The sequence below is a fragment of the Notolepis coatsorum genome, assembly GCF_963971535.1.
Source record: "Notolepis coatsorum genome assembly, chromosome: 18".
Lineage (NCBI taxonomy): Eukaryota > Metazoa > Chordata > Actinopteri > Aulopiformes > Paralepididae > Notolepis > Notolepis coatsorum.
This window is the reverse complement of record NC_140182.1, coordinates 24,144,026-24,161,789: the sequence shown is the minus strand read 5'-3', so window position 1 is coordinate 24,161,789 and position 17,764 is coordinate 24,144,026. Positions and strand designations below refer to the sequence as shown.

At 44.6% G+C, this 17,764-nt stretch overlaps 1 protein-coding gene across 1 annotated transcript in view; it reads left to right on the top strand.

The window, feature by feature from the left end:
• The window catches only part of LOC311245275 (anoctamin-1-like), a 167,448-nt gene that overhangs the window by 30,740 nt on the left and 118,944 nt on the right, over positions 1–17,764 (top strand). The window contains exon 2 of the mRNA XM_084335111.1: positions 14,883–15,503. Coding sequence (XP_084191237.1) covers positions 14,883–15,503 — 621 coding nt within the window. The remainder of the gene's footprint in view (positions 1–14,882; positions 15,504–17,764) is intronic.

Below are 17,764 nucleotides of genomic sequence, written 5' to 3'. Positions count from 1 at the left end.
CCCAAAACACCTTATCACCCAAATCACCTTATTGCCCAAAACACCTTATCGCCCAAAACACCTTATCACCCAAAACACCTTATCACCCAAAACACATTATCACCCAAAACACCTTATCACCCAAAACACCTTATCACCCAAAACACCTTATCGGCCAAAACACCTTATCACCTAAAACACCTTATCGCCCAAAACACCTTATCACCCAAAACACCTTATCACCTAAAAACACCTTATCACCCAAAACACCTTATCACCCAAAACACCTTATCACCCAAAACACCTTATCGCCCAAAACACCTTATCAACCAAAACACCTTATCACCCCACCATGTCGCCCAAAACACCTTATCGCCCAAAACACCTTATCGCCCAAAACACCTTATCACCCAAAACACCTTATCACCCAAAACACCTTATCACCCAAAACAACTTATAACCCAAAAACCTTATCACCAAAAACACCTTATTACCCAAAACACCTTATCACCCAAATCACCTTATCGCCCAAAACACCTTATCGCCCAAAACACCTTATCACCCAAAACACCTTATCACCCAAAACACCTTATCACCCAAAACACCTTATCACCCAAATCACCTTATTGCCTAAAACACCTTATCACCCAAAACACCTTATCCCCCAAAACACCATATCACCCAAAACACCTTATCACCCAAAACACCTTATCACCCAAAACACCTTATCGCCCAAAACACCTTATCACCCAAATCACCTTATTGCCCAAAACACCTTATCGCCCAAAACACCTTATCCCCCAAAACACCTTATCACCCAAAACACCTTATCACCCAAAACACCTTATCACCAAAAACACCTTATCGCCCAAAACACATTATCACCCAAAACACCTTATCGCCCAAAACACATTATCACCCAAAACACATTATCACCCAAAACACCTTCTCACAAAAAAGCCCTATGTGGATCATTTAACCATTTCACTGCCACACTACAGAAGGTTAACCCTTTCACTAGTGAAAGGTTAACCTTCTGTAGTGTGGTTGTGAAAGGGTTAACCCTTTGTCACGTGGTAGTGAAAGGGTTAACCTTCTGTATTGTCGCAGCAAAAGGGTTAATCCTTCTGTAGTCTGGTAGTGAAAGGGTTACGTTGAAAGTCTGAATACGACTGTCTCGAGAAACGCCTCGGTTGGGAGGAAAGCCCTGCCCAGGTGCACAGCTGGTTCTGAGGGACTCGGCTCCAAGTCCCCACCCAGGTGCACAGCTGGTTCTGAGGGACTCGGCTCCAAGTCCCCACCCAGGTGCACAGCTGGTTCTGAGGGACTCGGCTCCAAGTCCCCACCCAGGTGCACAGCTGGTTCTGAGGGACTCGGCTCCAAGTCCACACCCAGGTGCACAGCTGGTTCTGAGGGACGGCTCCAAGTCCCCACCCAGGTGCACAGCTGGTTCTGAGGGATGGCTCCAAGTCCCCAGGTCTGAGGAGGGAGTGGCCCCATGTCAGTATCCACTCCACACGGCGCTTATCTCAAGTCCGAATCGGGCCCTTGGTAATCAAGGCAGAGGGAAGTGACAGAAGAGAGAGAGGGAGCGAGAGGGAGAGGGAGAGGGAGAGGGAGAGAGAGAGGAGAGAGAGAGAGAGAGAGAGAGAGAGAGAGAGAGAGAGAGAGAGAGAGAGAGAGAGAGAGAGAGAGGGGGCACCTTGTAGATCCCATGCAGCTTTTTATCCTTGTCTAAGTTTAGATCTTGGCTTCTCAGACCACTTCTCAAGTAACAGACTCCCTGCTCAGTGAGAGGGAGGGAGAGAGGGAGGGAGGGAGAGAGAGAGGGAGAGGGAGAGGGAGTGAGAGAGAGAGTTAAGGGTGTGAGACGGAGAGAGTCCGAGAGAAAGTTAGAGACACGAAATAGAGAGAATCAAATAGAAAGAAAGAAAGACAGAGAGAGAGAGAGAGAGAGAGAGAGAGAGAGAGAGAGAGAGAGAGAGAGAGAGCAGTCGGAAGAGAGAGAGAGTCTGAAGCAGTCGGAAGCTGACAGTCATAAAAAGAGATTTATAAATAGCAAAGGAGAGAGAGAGAGAGAGAAAGAGATAGAGAGCGCGTGAAACAGACTTAGAATTGGAGCATTCTGTTTAATAGAGTCCCTCCGTTCCCCACCGCGTGTGTCCAGCCGTTCTGTCTTCCCTCCTTTTTCGCTGGGATGGGAAGATGGCAGAGCAGGGAGGAGAAGATACGCACCCCGGCTGCCCCCCGCAAGCCCAGGACGACCAGCCGCCACCTCCACACTTCCTCAGAGATGTGATCTTCCACGGGAAGTTCAACGTGAGTCTGAGCGAGAGAGAGAGAGAGAGAGAGAGAGAGAGAGAGAGAGAGAGAGAGAGAGAGGGACGTAAGAAGGGAGAGAATGAGAGGAATAGAGAGAGAGAGAGAGAGACGTAAGAAAGGAGAGAATGAGAGGAAGAGAGAGAGAAGCATGGAGAGAGATGGAGAAAAGGAGGAGAAAGGGAGAAGATGAGAATAATGGGCAAATGAGATGGAGAGAGAGAGAGAGAGAGAGAGAGAGAGAGAGAGAGAGAGAGAGAGAGAGAGAGAGAGAGAGAGAGAGAGAGAGAGAGAGAGAGAGAGAGAGAATGTGGATCTCTCATGCATGTTTACCTCTGTCAGATAACACTGAACATCTCTGGTAAAACAGGATTCCGAGGTCATGTTTGAGCCGCTTGCTATAGGACTCATGGGAGAACAACATGCTGTATATCAACATGTAGTCTCACATCATTCTGATCATGTGAGATACGTATGATTTACAACTTGCCATTGAAATGTGGTTTCTATACATTCTGACTATAGGAGGTATAGGCTACGTGTGGCTTTCCTCTCGCCAGCTGTGCATTGCAATGGGGTTTGAAATATTGTAACCGCGTGAGGACGCTTTGACAGCAGATGAGATACATCTTGCTCCTCGTGCATTTTGTGTGTGTGTTTATATTTAACGTATGCACCTGTTAGTTACTAATATTAGTATTAGTAAAACAAAAAACAAAAAAAACAGTGGTGTTAACGTCACCGGTTCTTTAAATTTAGGCTAATTTAAAGAAGTCACGTTATGGTTTGTTTGTTTTTTTGTGATCAAATCTTTTTATTGAATTTTTTCCACATGAAACAAGACACAACACAATACATAATACATAAAAAGACATCACAGGACAGTAACCTATTACAATAATGACGAGACAATAATAGAGACAGACTGTATAGTGACCATCTTGAGCCCCCTCCATCCCCAGACAACGCAGCCACGATCCCCATCCCTCGAGGACCCCGAGTCCGGCGCCCCAGCGAATCAAAGCATCATGCCTCTTTAACACCACGACTCGCCGAGACCCCGAACCAGGGCCCCCCCCCCCCCCATTCCGAGCCCGCGACCATCAGACCCACAGCCAAAGGGGCCCAAAACATATACATAATTAAATATAAAAAAAAAAAAGGTAGACATGGGCACTCGCTCGCTCCCCCCCCCCCCCCCACCCACCCCCGAACCTTAACATGAGTTACATACATAGTATAGTAATCAGTAATCAGCTATATGCGCTCCTTTAGCTTTGCAGCAGCAGCCACCCAGATCGCAATATTAGACTAATTTACCCCTATAACACGTGCCGTGGATATCTCCAAGTAGATCACATCGAGATAAGTAAGAATCCATACCTTCGGGCAGAGTTTGTCTGGGTGTATCCATCGTGAGGCAATACATTTTTTGGCGGCTGTGAGGCCGGCTAGAATCAGTCTTTTCACATGTGTAGAGGTCGGTAATTGAGAAACGTCATTCAATAGCAATACAGAAGGAGAAACAGGTATGATCAGAGAGAAAATATCTGAGAGCTGAGAGGTAACATTTTCCCAAAAGACATTTGCTCAACAGGAGGGCATTCCCAGTACATTATGCATAAATGTTCCTGTGGCACCGTTTGGACATAAGGTACACCGAGAGGTCTGAGACCCATTAGATTCAATCGTCTAGGGCAGGGGTCAGCAACCTTTACTATCAAAAGAGCCACTTTTCCCCCGTCCCACAAAATAAAATGCTTAGGGAGCCGCACAACCTATTTACCCTTAAAATGAAGATAACAGTGTATAACGTTTTATATATCCCCAAGCATACCCCACATTTAGCATAAAACGCCTGACAATTGCATACCCAAAGTAATTTGCGATTTATTATACTTTATACTTTTTTTTTAATATAATTTTTTAGCATTTTTACAGCTTTTTATTGGTCACACAGGACCGACAGCCTTGCCCCGTTGCAAAACAGCAATCACCTCCCTAAGCTCATCTAGTGTGATAGGTGCAGCTAACCGCTTAGCGTCATCTTCTGAGACCTGTGGTAAGTTGATTTGATTAAGAAAGACCTCCAGCTTAGTATGATCAAAGACCACCTCTGACTTGTACAGGTTGGAATAAAAGGAGCTAAATGTATCATTAATCTTTTTGGGGTTGGTGGTTACCTCCCCCTGTTGGTTCTTAATGGAAGGGATATCTGCAAATTGTTCACTGGCACGTATCTTCATAGCTAGTAGGTGACTAGGCCTGGAGCTGTGAAAGTAGTAGTGCTGTCTTGTTCTGTGCATTTGAAATTCAGATTGTTGTCTTAAATGGAGTTAATCTCTTTTTTCACTACCTTAATTTGAAGCTCCAGTCGGCCAGAGTAGTTGTGCTGCAAAGAAGAGATTAACATGGCATGAAGCTTTTCCAATTCCACCAGCTTGGAGAGACGTCCCTTGCAGAGATAGATGCAAAGAGAGTAATAATAATAATAATGGCTTAGATTTATATAGCGCTCTTCATGACACCCAGAGCGCTTCACAGAGTCCATTATTCGTTCATACACAGTCATACCGGTGGTGGTAAGCTACAATTGCAGTCAGAGCTGCCCTGAGGCAGAGTCACGGAAGCGTGGCGAATAATCATCGCCTACGGCCCCTCCGACCACCACCAACATTCATTCACATGCATACACATTCATACGAGGCAAGTAGGTTAAGTGTCTTGCCCAAGGACACAACGGCGATGGGATGGTGAGAGTAGTGGTACTTCTAATAAAACCCTTAACTGAATCCCATAGAATTCTGGGATCCTGTACCGAGCCAGCATTAAACTGCAGGAATTCAGTGAGCTTCTCTTTAAATTGGAAGTTAAACTCTCCATTTTTCAGCAGCGTTGAGTTAAAGCACCATCTAGGGGCGCATGATGTTATTTTACTGAGAGAACCCTTGATAAGGATACCTTTGTGGTCTGAAAGTGCAATGGGCAATAAGTCAACATCAAAGCTATCAAAGCGATGTGGGGAAGAAAAAACATAATCAATTCTGCAAAAGGTCTTATGTCTCGAAGAGAAAAAAGAGTAATCTCTCGCAGATGGGTTGAGCGAGCGCCACAAATCAATTACCCCCGTGTCCTTAGACCAGGCCTGTAGGGCTGTGGTAGCTTGCTTCAGATCAAAGGTTTCAGTGTGTTTTGATTTATCAATCAATGGATCCCAAACTGCATTAAAATCAGCTCCTACTATAAACGAGTAATCAGGTAGTTTCAACATAGCTGCAGTGAGTACAGCATAAAGGTTAGCGTCATACAAATTAGGAGCGTATGCCGAGATCAGAGCAATTTTCCGGTTAGAGTATTCCATTTTAGCAATAGTAATTCGACCATCTGCATCAGACCACACATCTAACAGTCTAATATTAATATTTCGCTTCGCTATTATGGCTACCCCTCGGGACTTGGTGCTAAAGGAAGAAGAACTTATGTTATGGTAAAATCTATTTGCCAGTCTTGCGTTATCAGCCAATAAAAGGTGCATTTCACTCAGTAAAGCAAGGTCCACTTCCTTCCTTTTCAGCCACGTTAGTACACTTGTGCGTTTATGCGGTAGATTAAGACCCCCTGTATTCCAGATCAAGATATTTAAATTAGCCATAGTCTAAAAGGGCTGCAGTATGATTGAATGTAATTCGTTTGGAGTAAAGCATTAGAACAGATACATATCCACTTTTTAAGGTCCTATTGAGTTCCGAGCATGAGCGTGAAAACAAAAATACAATAGAGCAAGTCGAATGAAAAGAAAAACAAAAAGCAACGCACCTCCCCACACCCTCCCCCCTCCCCCCATCAGAATACTTGTCCGATATCGATCAAACATCAGTTGGCCACTATGACCGAGCATAGCAACCACAACAACAATATGTAACTTAACCATACCAAAAACTTGTAAGGTATATTGTAACAATTTAAAAAAAGGAACCCACTTCGCTCAACAGAGAGAAGAAATCTATGCAAAGTTCAATGCGAAGTTCAATGTGTAGACTATAAAAATCAGATACATTAAAACACAGCTCGTCTGAGTTAAACTTGAAAAAAGGCAATATGCATACCCATCGTTGAGATAATACAGCGGAGACGAACCTTGAGCTGGAGGTTATGGAACAAAAAGTTATGGTAGGCGCGTGGTAATGGTAGTGTTAGCTAGGAGAGTTGGATAACCAGCACACCTTGAACTTAGTTTAATCAGGCTCAGGGCCTGTTATACCCTGATTCACATAGACAGCTCTGCCGAGAAGGGACCATCCCCCTCGGCCGGCAGATACGTTAAAACACAGTTTGTTTGAGTGAAACTTGTAAAATACAGTTCGTCTGAGTGAAACTTAGAAAAAGTGAAAAGTGAAACTGAGTGAAACAAAAAAAAGACAATATGCATAAAAAGAAAATCTATGCGAAGTTCAATGCAGAGTTCAATGTGCAGACGATAAAAAGCAGATACGTTAAAAACACAGGTTGTCTGAATTACACTTGAAAATAGTCAATATGCATACCCATTGCTGAGATAATACAGCATAGATAAACCTTGAGCGTTACCGTTCTGTTGGTCCGAAAAGCTGCGGTAGGCGAGTGGTAACGTTAGTGTCAGCTTGGAGAGCCGGAAAATAAGCACGCCTCGTTCTTAGCACACCAAGGCTCCGGGGCCTTACTGACAACCAACAGGAACCAAACAATATTTTCTTTTATGCCTAACTATGGTAACTATCTCACACAGTATCTTCATAACCATAACAACGTACAGTATGTGAGGTCTGTGTTAGTCTAACAGAACTTCAAAAGCACACACACACACACAGTTTTACAGCACGTGGTCCTTTTCGTGTGTCAGAGGCAGTGACTGTGTACTCTGTAGTTATTATTATTATTATTATTATTATTATTATTATTATTATTATTATTATTATTATTATTATTATTATTATTATTATTATAAATGATTGAATATTTTTTCCTCAATTCCTGCTAAATGTTTTATACAACACCGGTGCCATACTGTAATGTATATGGCGCTGCTGGCGGGACAAAACCTCATAACTCCAAAATCCCAACTTTTCAGCAGATGAAAAAAACGAACACAGATTTGAGGGTGAATAGATTTAGGAGGTTTAGACAGATGATCGGTTTAATACTTTCCCATTGTTTAAACTTTGTAAAACCCACACACACATATGGAGGATGATCTACGGAGTTGATTTATATAAAAAAAATTAAAAAGTTTAAATGGAGTTATGAGGTTTTGTCCCGCCAGCAGCGATGGGTATCTTCACATCAGTGCAAGATCTATAGACCTGTTTGCTGTATACGTCAGACTCAGTGTGCGTGCGCATCACCGGAGCAGAAAGGAACGTAATCCTGCTATAAGGAGTCTCCTGGTCTCCATGGCTGCAGGGTGGGCTCCTGGTCTCCATGGCTGCAGGGTGGGCTCCTGGTCTCCATGGCTGCAGGGTGGGCTCCTGGTCTCCATGGCTGCAGGGTGGGCTCCTGGTCTCCATGGCTGCAGGGTGGGCTCCTGGTCTCCATGGCTGCAGGGTGGGCTCCTGGTCTCCATGGCTGCAGGGTGGGCTCCTGGTCTCCATGGCTGCAGGGTGGGCTCCTGGTCTCCATGGCTGCAGGGTGGGCTCCTGGTCTCCATGGCTGCACGGTGGGCTCGCAGGCTGCTGTAGCTGTAGCTGAGGCCTCCCACTGACATTCCAGTTATTCTCGTCATGCTGGGGAGGCATCTGGAACAGCAATCATTTCAATCATTTCAATCATTTAAAGATATTATGTATCTTTTCAACAATTTACAACTACCTTGACTTTTTTTGCAGTGAAACTAGTCTAAATCTAATTATTTATTCTCCAACACCTCGTTCTTCTCTTGTATTGAACACATTGTTTATAGTGGCTGTAGCAACACACAGTGGTGGAAAGTAACTAAGTATTTTTACTCAAGTACTGTACTTAAGTAAATTTTCGAGCTACTTGTACTGTATGTGAGTATTAAAATTTTTCATTCATTCATTCAAACCTTTATTTATTCTCGAAAAGACAATTGAGGTCACCCTCATGTTCAATGTGGTCGAGACTTTACACACATTTCAATGCATACATTTTTACAATATAATAATAATAAATATGAATAACTATCTATATAGCACTTTTCACACATGGACCACAATCCAGAGTGCCCCACAGCAACTAGTATAAAATGAACATAGGCATAAAATCAGCACACAATTGGCAGAATAAAAAAGAATGCGTAAATTGCAGACATAACAATAGGTATGAAAGACAATCAAAGTAGTGCAACGTAAACGTGCAGACTTAGGAATAGGCATAAAATAAGTACAATAGTACAATGTTGCTCGAATGCATGTGAACCAGCTCTCCCTGCGACGCCTGCAGCTAGTGCAGAACGCTGCTGCACACCTCTTGACCGGCACAAAGAGGCGTGAGCACATCAGACCAGTACTGGCTTCGTTTCAGAATTGATTTCAAAATTGCCATGTTTGTGTTCAAGGCCTTAAATGGTCTGGCCCCTCAGTATCTAGAATAGAATAGAATAGACTTTTAATTGTCATTGCACAGTATACAACGAAATTTCAGGGGAGCTCCCACAGACCGTAGTACATATATACATACATACACATAACACATATAACACTGTACATAACAGAATATTTTAAATAATAAAGTGCATAATGGGTGGTAATCAAAGATTATCAAGTGCAGTGGTAAGTGCATGGTGCACGTGAGGGGACAGTCAATGAGTATTTAACAGTCTAACTGCTTGGGGGGAAAAGCTGTTCTTAAATCTTGTACTCTTGGCATGTATGGACCGGTATCTCCTTCCTGAGGGAAGGAGTTGGAAGAGGTGGTGTGCTGGGTGCGACTGGTCCTTGATGATACACTTGGAGCGGTGGAGGCAGCGGGAGGTGAAGACGGAGGTAATGTTTGGTAGAGGAGTCCCGACGATCCTGCCTGCCGCCTTCACCACCCTCTGTAGAGCCTCTTGCTCTGCCTTTGTGCAGCTGGAGAACCACACAGACACACCGTAGGTCAGCACACTCTCAACCGCACAATGGTAAAAGTTGACAAGGAGATTTCATTGCAGGCCAGCCTGCTTCAGCTTCCTTAGATAGTATAGGCGTTTCTTGGCTTTCCCGATCACTAAGGCGGTGTTGGTGCTCCAAGACAGGGTCTCACTCACTCACTGAGACCCAGGAACTTGAACTCAGTGACCCTCTCCACTACCTCGTTGTTGATGAGCAGAGGGGAGTGGTCAGGCCTTGATCTTCTAAAATCCACTATGATCTCTCTTGTTTTCTTTATATTGAGCGCCAGGTTGTTATTGTCACACCAGGCTATAAGGTCCTCCACCTCCCTCCTGTAGGCAGACTCATTGTTGTTCATCTAGCTGAACTCCTCCATCGTTGTACCCCTGCTAGAGCACTGAGGTCAGCAAATAAATTACTCTTGGATGTCCCGAGGTCTAGGCTAAAGACTAAAGGCGATCAAGCTTTTGCGGTGGCTGCCCTTAAGTTATGGAACAGTCTTCCACTGCAAATGAGGTCTGCCCAGACCCTACAGAGTTTTAAAACACAGCTGAAGACTCACCTGTCTTTATTGGCGTTCTGAGGCTTGGTAAGCCACACATCCCTTGGTCGTGTCGTGATTGTTTTTTAAACTTTATTGTAGTTATTATGACTTTGTGTGTATACTGTATTTTGTATTTCTTTTAGCATTTCTGTTTTTGTATTGTACAGCACTTTGGTACAAATGTGCAACTTGGCTAGAAATAAGGTAATTTATAGGCCTGATATTCTATATTCTATAATAATATTTCAAATTGCATGTGTCCGGATGGCAGAATTCAGTACTGTATCTACAGAACCTTGTGTTTAATCATCTTCCCTCATTTGTTTAGATTTTTTGTACACGTGATCTCAAGGTGCTGAACGAGCTCAGTGGCAGTTTTTCATGTCTGGTAATTTTTTTGCATGGTCTTGTTCACCGGCAAAGATGCAAAGAAAAATCTGAATTTATATTCTCCTGTTTCATCACAACTTACTCAAGAGTAGTAAGAGACACAATATTTCTGACACTGGGAATACATTCCCTGTGATCCATAGATGTCCCTAGATACCAAGAACATGCAAATGGACCTTGTAGAAGTGGAGCAATCTTCCATTTACTTAGATATGTATTTTTAGGCGGATTTCCAGAAATTAGGGCTAGGGTTTAACAGGTTAAAACAAGTCTGTAAATGTTTATTTTTTATTTGTTGAGCACATTTAAATAGTCAATGGGTCCTGTTGTTCAGCCTCACAATGCTATTGGATAGTAAATGTGTTTATAGGTCCCACATTATGGCCTCTGAAGTTGCTAATGTCAATTTAATTTGGGCCTTACAGTTAAACACTTACAGTAGGAAATGGGAACTGTTCCATTTTAATCCCGCTGATGCTAATGCATCACAAGAAGCCTTTCCCCCCTGTATCGTGCCCAGATAAGATGCCGCTTGGGGGCCAGGACACAATGGGACGGGTCCCTGTTTAACACACTGAACCATGAGAACCACCCACAGCGTGTCCCACACAGCACGCTCCTCGTCTGAACGAACCACAACACGCTCTGTGTGTCAGCGTCAAATTAGGCCAGAGCACCAGCCTCAATATTATTGGCTGTTCTGTTTAGTAATGTAGGCCGGTTCCATTAGCGATATAGAGATTATAAATAGATTAATCAACGGGGTCGCACGGCTGTCTAAACCTGAAACCATCTGTGTAGACTAGCAATCGTGGGACAATGTTATTGTAAGTGATAATTAGTGGTGGGGGGAAATATCGATACAATATAGTATTGAGATACTTTGCGTGGCGATACTGTATCGATACAAGGACGCCAAGTAGCGATATTTTATTCTACAAATTATTATTATTATTATTTTTTTGTATAAGGAAGTTGCATTGTTCATTTCAATACCTGTAATAGTACAGTAGTCCACACACACACACACACACACACGCACACGTGTGCATTCAGTTAAGTTGGAATATGACTGTAATACAAACAGTTCAGTTTGTCAGGTACATGCAACACAGATTACAGTGTTGACATCTGTCTGCTTGAGAAATACAGAGGCTATGTGAATAATTATATGATAAAGAATTCTGTATTGAGGCTTTAAGGTACAAATAAATACACACATGCACCCGTTTGAACAGCCATTCACACACACACACACACACACACACACACACACACACACACACACACACACACACACACACACACACACACACACACACACACACACACACACACACACACACACACACACACACACACACACACACACACACACACACACACACACACACACACACACACACACACACACACACACACACACACACACACACACACACACACGCACCTGCACACACACACACCACTCTGCCTGTAATCATGTACATGTCGTTCAGAGCCCCAACTCTCAGTAAGGCACTTCCTTGGTTATTATTATGATATTACCTTGTAATTTAGATTAGAGACACCCATAATAATTCAGTAATAATTCATGACCCAAACTTAATTTAGTCATCATGTAAACATTCTCCAGGAAATATGAATCCGAGTCTCCAAGGCTTCCAAGAAATCCGTACGCAGCTGGAGGTCCCAGATATCAATGATTCATTCATAATCCATGTCGCCAGCATCATTTTCTCATGATCCAAACATTCTTTGGGATAAGTGTATAACAAAATATACATGTCAGGGCCAAGGAGTGAAGGATTCAGACAGAGAAATATTGTTGTTAGAAAATCAAGCTTTCAAGCCGAGACTTCTCAAAATATTTGCCCCAAACCCTCATGTGGCATTTAGCTCATGTTGATGCAGACATTTCCTGACATGCTTTGTTTCATTGTGCTGTTTTTGTACTGATTATACGTTTTACTGATTGCTTATTAATGTGTTCACTGACTGTCAGAACATAACGTCTCTGATTGTCACATTGTTTGATTGTCACATTCTTTGATTGTCACAGTCTTTGATTGTCACAGTCTTTGATTGTCACAGTCTTTGATTGTCACAGTCTTTGATTGCCACATGCTTTGATTGTCACATGCTTTGATTGTCACATGCTTTGATTGTCACATTATTTGATTGATTGTCACAGTCTTTGATTGTTGAAGTTCTGTATTCAGTATGTCACGCTAACACACAGCATTGCTTCCCATACACATACTGGTAGGTTTATTGGTGGTGGTCAAACAGGCCCACCACAAATAGATTTCCACAACTGGTACAGTAACACATTGATAAGGTCTCGTCTCCACTGCGCAGCGTGTCCATAACCTAAGAACCTGTGGACAACACTGCAACAGTCCTCCTAGAATCTAAATATACCTGAGCAAAACACTGGTCCAATACATTTGGGACATTTCTTTATCCTATTTCTAATGTGACAGGTCCATGTTGGAATCTGTTCAAGTGTGTGGTGAGTTATATAAAGCGCACCTCTCCCGGCTGAAATATTTGAAACCCGATTCAGTTATATTTATTTTACTGGGTGTGATCGTGTGAATCACCTTCCAAACTAGCCACTCAAAGCGGTGAGCAGTGAGCTACTGTGTGAGGAGACCATGGTTAATATATCAAAGATACTGAACGTAGGAGATGAACAGTGAGCTACTGTGTGAGGAGAGTAGAGACCAGAGGTTCATCTATCAAAGATACTGAACGTAGGGGATGAACAGTGAGCTACTGTGTGAGGAGAGTAGAGACCAGAGGTTCATATATCAAAGATACTGAACGTAGGGGATGAACAGTGAGCTACTGTGTGAGGAGAGTAGAGACCATGGTTCATCTATCAAAGATACTGAACGTAGGGGATGAACAGTGAGCTACTGTGTGAGGAGAGTATGACCAGAGGTTCATATATCAAAGATACTGAACGTAGGGGATGAACAGTGAGATATGAGGATATAGGAGTTTCATACAGTATCTCAAATATACTGAATATAGAGGATGAACAGTGAACTATGAGGAGATAGGAGGTTCACATATCAAAGATGCTGAATTTAAGAGAGATGAAGCAATGAGCTATAAGGAGAGCAAAGGTTCATATATCTAATATACTGAATGTAAGAGAGATGAACAGTCAGCTATGTGGAGAGCGGAGGTTCGTATATCAAAGATACTGAATTAAAGGAAGATGAAGTGCCAATGGGATGGAAATGGAACAGTTCCGGTGTCCTACGTGGGTGGGACTTAACTTGTTAACGGACCATTCCAGTCTGTCAGGGTTCCAACTGCCGATTCACCATCACCATGAGGCTGCCATTGTATTTGAAAATGTCAAGTTAACATCTGACTAAAATGTCAAGCTAACATCTGACTAAAATGTCAAGCTAATGAGGTGCATTTATTTATTTGCTTGCAAGGTTTTAGTTTTTTCCACTGAAGAGTTGCTCTATTGTGCCTTAATACGGCGTCTAAAAAGGAAGGAATTATTCCTCAGATACTGTATTATACCACAATGGCAAAACTATGACACATAAGATGTTAACAGCATTTTAGTCAAATGTGGCGACTTTCTTCAATTATTGTGATTTTTATACGTCTGCACTTTATGTGCTCATTTTATGCCTGTCTTTTTTCTGCTGTGAAGCACTTTGAGCTGCAGTTTCTGTATGAAAGGTGCTATACAAATACAGTTTATTATTATTATTATTATTATTATTATTATTATTATTATTATTATTATTATTATTATTATTATTATTATTATTATTATTATTATTATTATTATTATTATTATTATCTTCATCCACTTACAGTAAATATGTTTACACCCTCGTAAGATCTCTGGCTCTAGACACCGTCTGGCACAACACACCTCCACCTCCTGGCCACTGAGTGAGAAATATTTTTAGGACACATCGCAGTTTTAGGTGTAAAGAAAAGGTACAGCAATGAGTAATGAGTGTATTTAATTACTTTCCCCTGGGAGTAGTATGTGAAGTAATTTGTTACTTTTAAGTAATGTGTTATATATAACTTTTTTGAGCACGCACGCACGCACGCACGCACGCACGCACGCACGCACACACACACACACACACACACACACACACACACACACACACACACACACACACCACACCACACACACACCTACCTACCTATGCATGTGGTTGTGCAACCCCTGACCTAAACATTGCACCCACACAAAGAGACATCTACATACCGCACACACACACAAAGAGAAGCACACACACTCGTGCTCTTGTGCAAGAGTTAAATTAACTCTAAATAGAGTAAACACTTAAAAGCAAGTGTTAAGTTTTTACTCTATTTAGAGTTCATTTAACTCTTACACAAGAGCAATAGTCAATTTAACACCAATTCTGAGTGGGACCAAATAAACTCGGGAATAGTGTTAACTTGACACTGCAAGATTGACTGTGTACACACACCCGGGCTCCAGGTGGCTGCCGTGCTAAATGCCCGTCCCTCCCCGTCTCTCTGCCCCCCGCTCCCAGCTGCTGAAGGCCCTGACCCCTGAGGAGAACACCCGGTGCCAGCAGGGCCTGTACTTCCAGGACGGGCAGCGCCGCGTGGACTACGTGCTCACCTACCAGGTGAAGAAGCCCGCCGCCGGACGCCACAGCCGCCAGTCCTCCCGGCTGCTCACCCACAACGCCCTGGCCCGCAGCCTGCGCCGGGGCACCCGCACCCGCCTGGCCGCCGCTGCCGCCGCCGTGCACCGGGGCAAGCAGGACAAGCAGCCCCCGGGCAAGGAGACCCCAGGTAAAGAGACCCTGGGCAAGGAGGCCTCTGGCCAACAACCCCCGGGCAAGGAGCCCCAGGGCCAACAACCCCCGGGCAAGGAGCCCCAGGGCCAACAACCCGCGGGCAAGGAGCCCCAGGGCCAACAACCCCCGGGCCAACAACCCCCGCCCCACCACCAGGGGGACTCGTCCCCGCCCTCGCCCCCCTCCTCGCCAGTGGCCGCCCCCAGCGGCGGCGGCCGGGACGTGGAGCGGGGGGGCGGGGGCCACGGGGAGAGCATGGACTACCACGAGGACGACAAGAGGTTCCACAGGGAGGAGTTCGAGGGGAACCTGCGGGACATGGGGCTGGAGCTGGAGAAGGACGAAGACGTGAGTCCATACCTGTCTGTCCCTCCTCCTGTCTCTCTCCATCCTGTCCCCCCATCCATACCTCCTCCTCCTGTCTGTCTCTCCATACCTCCTCCTGTCTGTCCCTCCATACCTCCTCCTGTCTGTCTCCATCCATACCACCTCCTCCTGTCTGTCCCTCCATACCTCCTCCTGTCTGTCTCTCCATCCATACCTCCTCCTCCTGTCTGTCTCTCCATTCCTCCTCCTGTCTGTCCCTCCATACCTCCTCCTGTCTGTCTCTCCATCCATACCTCCTCCGGTCTGTCTCTCCATACCTCCTCCTGTCTGTCTCTCCATACCTCCTCCTGTCTGTCTCTCCATCCATACCTCCTCCTGTCTGTCTGTCCCTCCATACCTCCTCCTGTCTGTCTCTCCATCCATACCTCCTCCTGTCTGTCTCTCCATACCTCCTCCTGTCTGTCTCTCCATCCATACCTCCTCCTGTCTGTCTCTTCATACCTCCTCCTGTCTGTCTCTCCATACCTCCTCCTGTCTGTCTCTCCATCCATACCTCCTCCTGTCTGTCTCTTCATACCTCCTCCTGTCTGTCTCTCCATACCTCCTCCTGTCTGTCTCTCCATCCATACCTCCTCCTGTCTGTCTCTTCATACCTCCTCCTGTCTGTCTCTCCATACCTCCTCCTGTCTGTCTCTCCATCCATACCTCCTCCTGTCTGTCTCTCCATCCATACCTCCTCCTCCTGTCTGTCTCTCCATTCCTCCTCCTGTCTGTCCCTCCATACCTCCTCATGTCTGTCTCTCCATCCATACCTCCTGTCTGTCTCTCCATACCTCCTCCTGTCTGTCTCTCCATACCTCCTCCTGTCTGTCTCTCCATCCATACCTCCTCCTGTCTGTCTCTCCATACCTCCTCCTGTCTGTCTCTCCATACCTCCTCCTGTCTGTCTCTCCATACCTCCTCCTGTCTGTCCCTCCATCCATACCCCCTCCTGTCTGTCTCTCCATACCTCCTCCTGTCTGTCTCTCCATACCTCCTCCTGTCTGTCTCTCCATCCATACCTCCTCCTGTCTGTCTCTTTATTCCTCTCTTCTGTCTCTTTTTCCTCTTCCATTTTTCTTTTGATCTAAAGACATTTCCATATTGGTTTCTTTCTTTCACATCCATTCCTCTTTCTTTCTTTCTCTCTTTCTTTCTTTCTTTCTTTCTTTCTTTCTTTCTTTCTTTCTTTCTTTCTTTCTTTCTTTCTTTCTTTCTTTCTTTCTTTCTTTCTTTCTTTCTTTCTTTCTTTCTTTCTTTCTTTCTTTCTTTCTTTCTTTCTTTCTTTCTTTCTTTCTTTCTTTCTTTCCTTCTTCTTTCTGTCTATCAGTAATTTGTTTTCCATCCTCTGTTTGTTTTGGATGCAGTTCAGGTCTGTAGGTGTTAGTTGACTATAGAGAACAGAGCAGCTAGCATCCACTAAGGCAGTAACGTCATTTCAGTAAAAGGCAAGGTATGGCGAGGAGGGGGTTTCCCCCCCTTGGTGGATTTTTTTTGACAAATCAGTTGTGCAATAGTCACTTTTGGTGAGTTGTTTCTATACAATTCAGTTATATGACATTTAGGTATGACACAGGACTACACAAGCATTTATAGTATAGAAATGTGTCAACAGACTAAAGCAGGGAACCACAATATTTTGCATACGAATTATGCAGAATGTAATATCATAACTGTCTATTACTTTCTTGCAATTAAGCCAATTTTCCTTAGGTACGGTTTGGTGCGAGCGAGCGACTGAGAGAGCATGTGTGTGCGAGCGTGTGTGTGCGAGCGAGCAACTGAGAGAGCGAGTGTGGGCGAGCGTGTGTGTGTGTGTGCAAGCGAGTGACTGAGAGAGCGAGTGTGTGCGAGCGTGTGTGTGCGTGTGCGAGCGAGCGACTGAGAGAGCGAGTGTGTGTGTGCGTGTGTGAGCGAGCGACTGAGAGAGCGTGTGTGTGCGAGCGAGCAACTGAGAGAGCGAGTGTGTGTGTGCGAGCGAGCGAGCGACTGAGAGAGCGAGTGTGCACGAGCGTGTGTGTGTGTGTGTGTGCAAGCGAGCGAGCGACTGAGAGAGCGAGTGTGTGCGAGCGTGTGTGTGTATGTGCGAGCGAGTGACTGAGAGAGAGTGTGTGTGTGTGTGCGAGCGAGCATGAGAGAGCGAGTGTGTGAGAGCGTGTGTGTGCGAGCGAGCATGCGAGAGAGTGTGTGTGTGCGCGGCGGGATTTTCCCAAAAATTATCTGTGCAATAGAATGAACGGCTT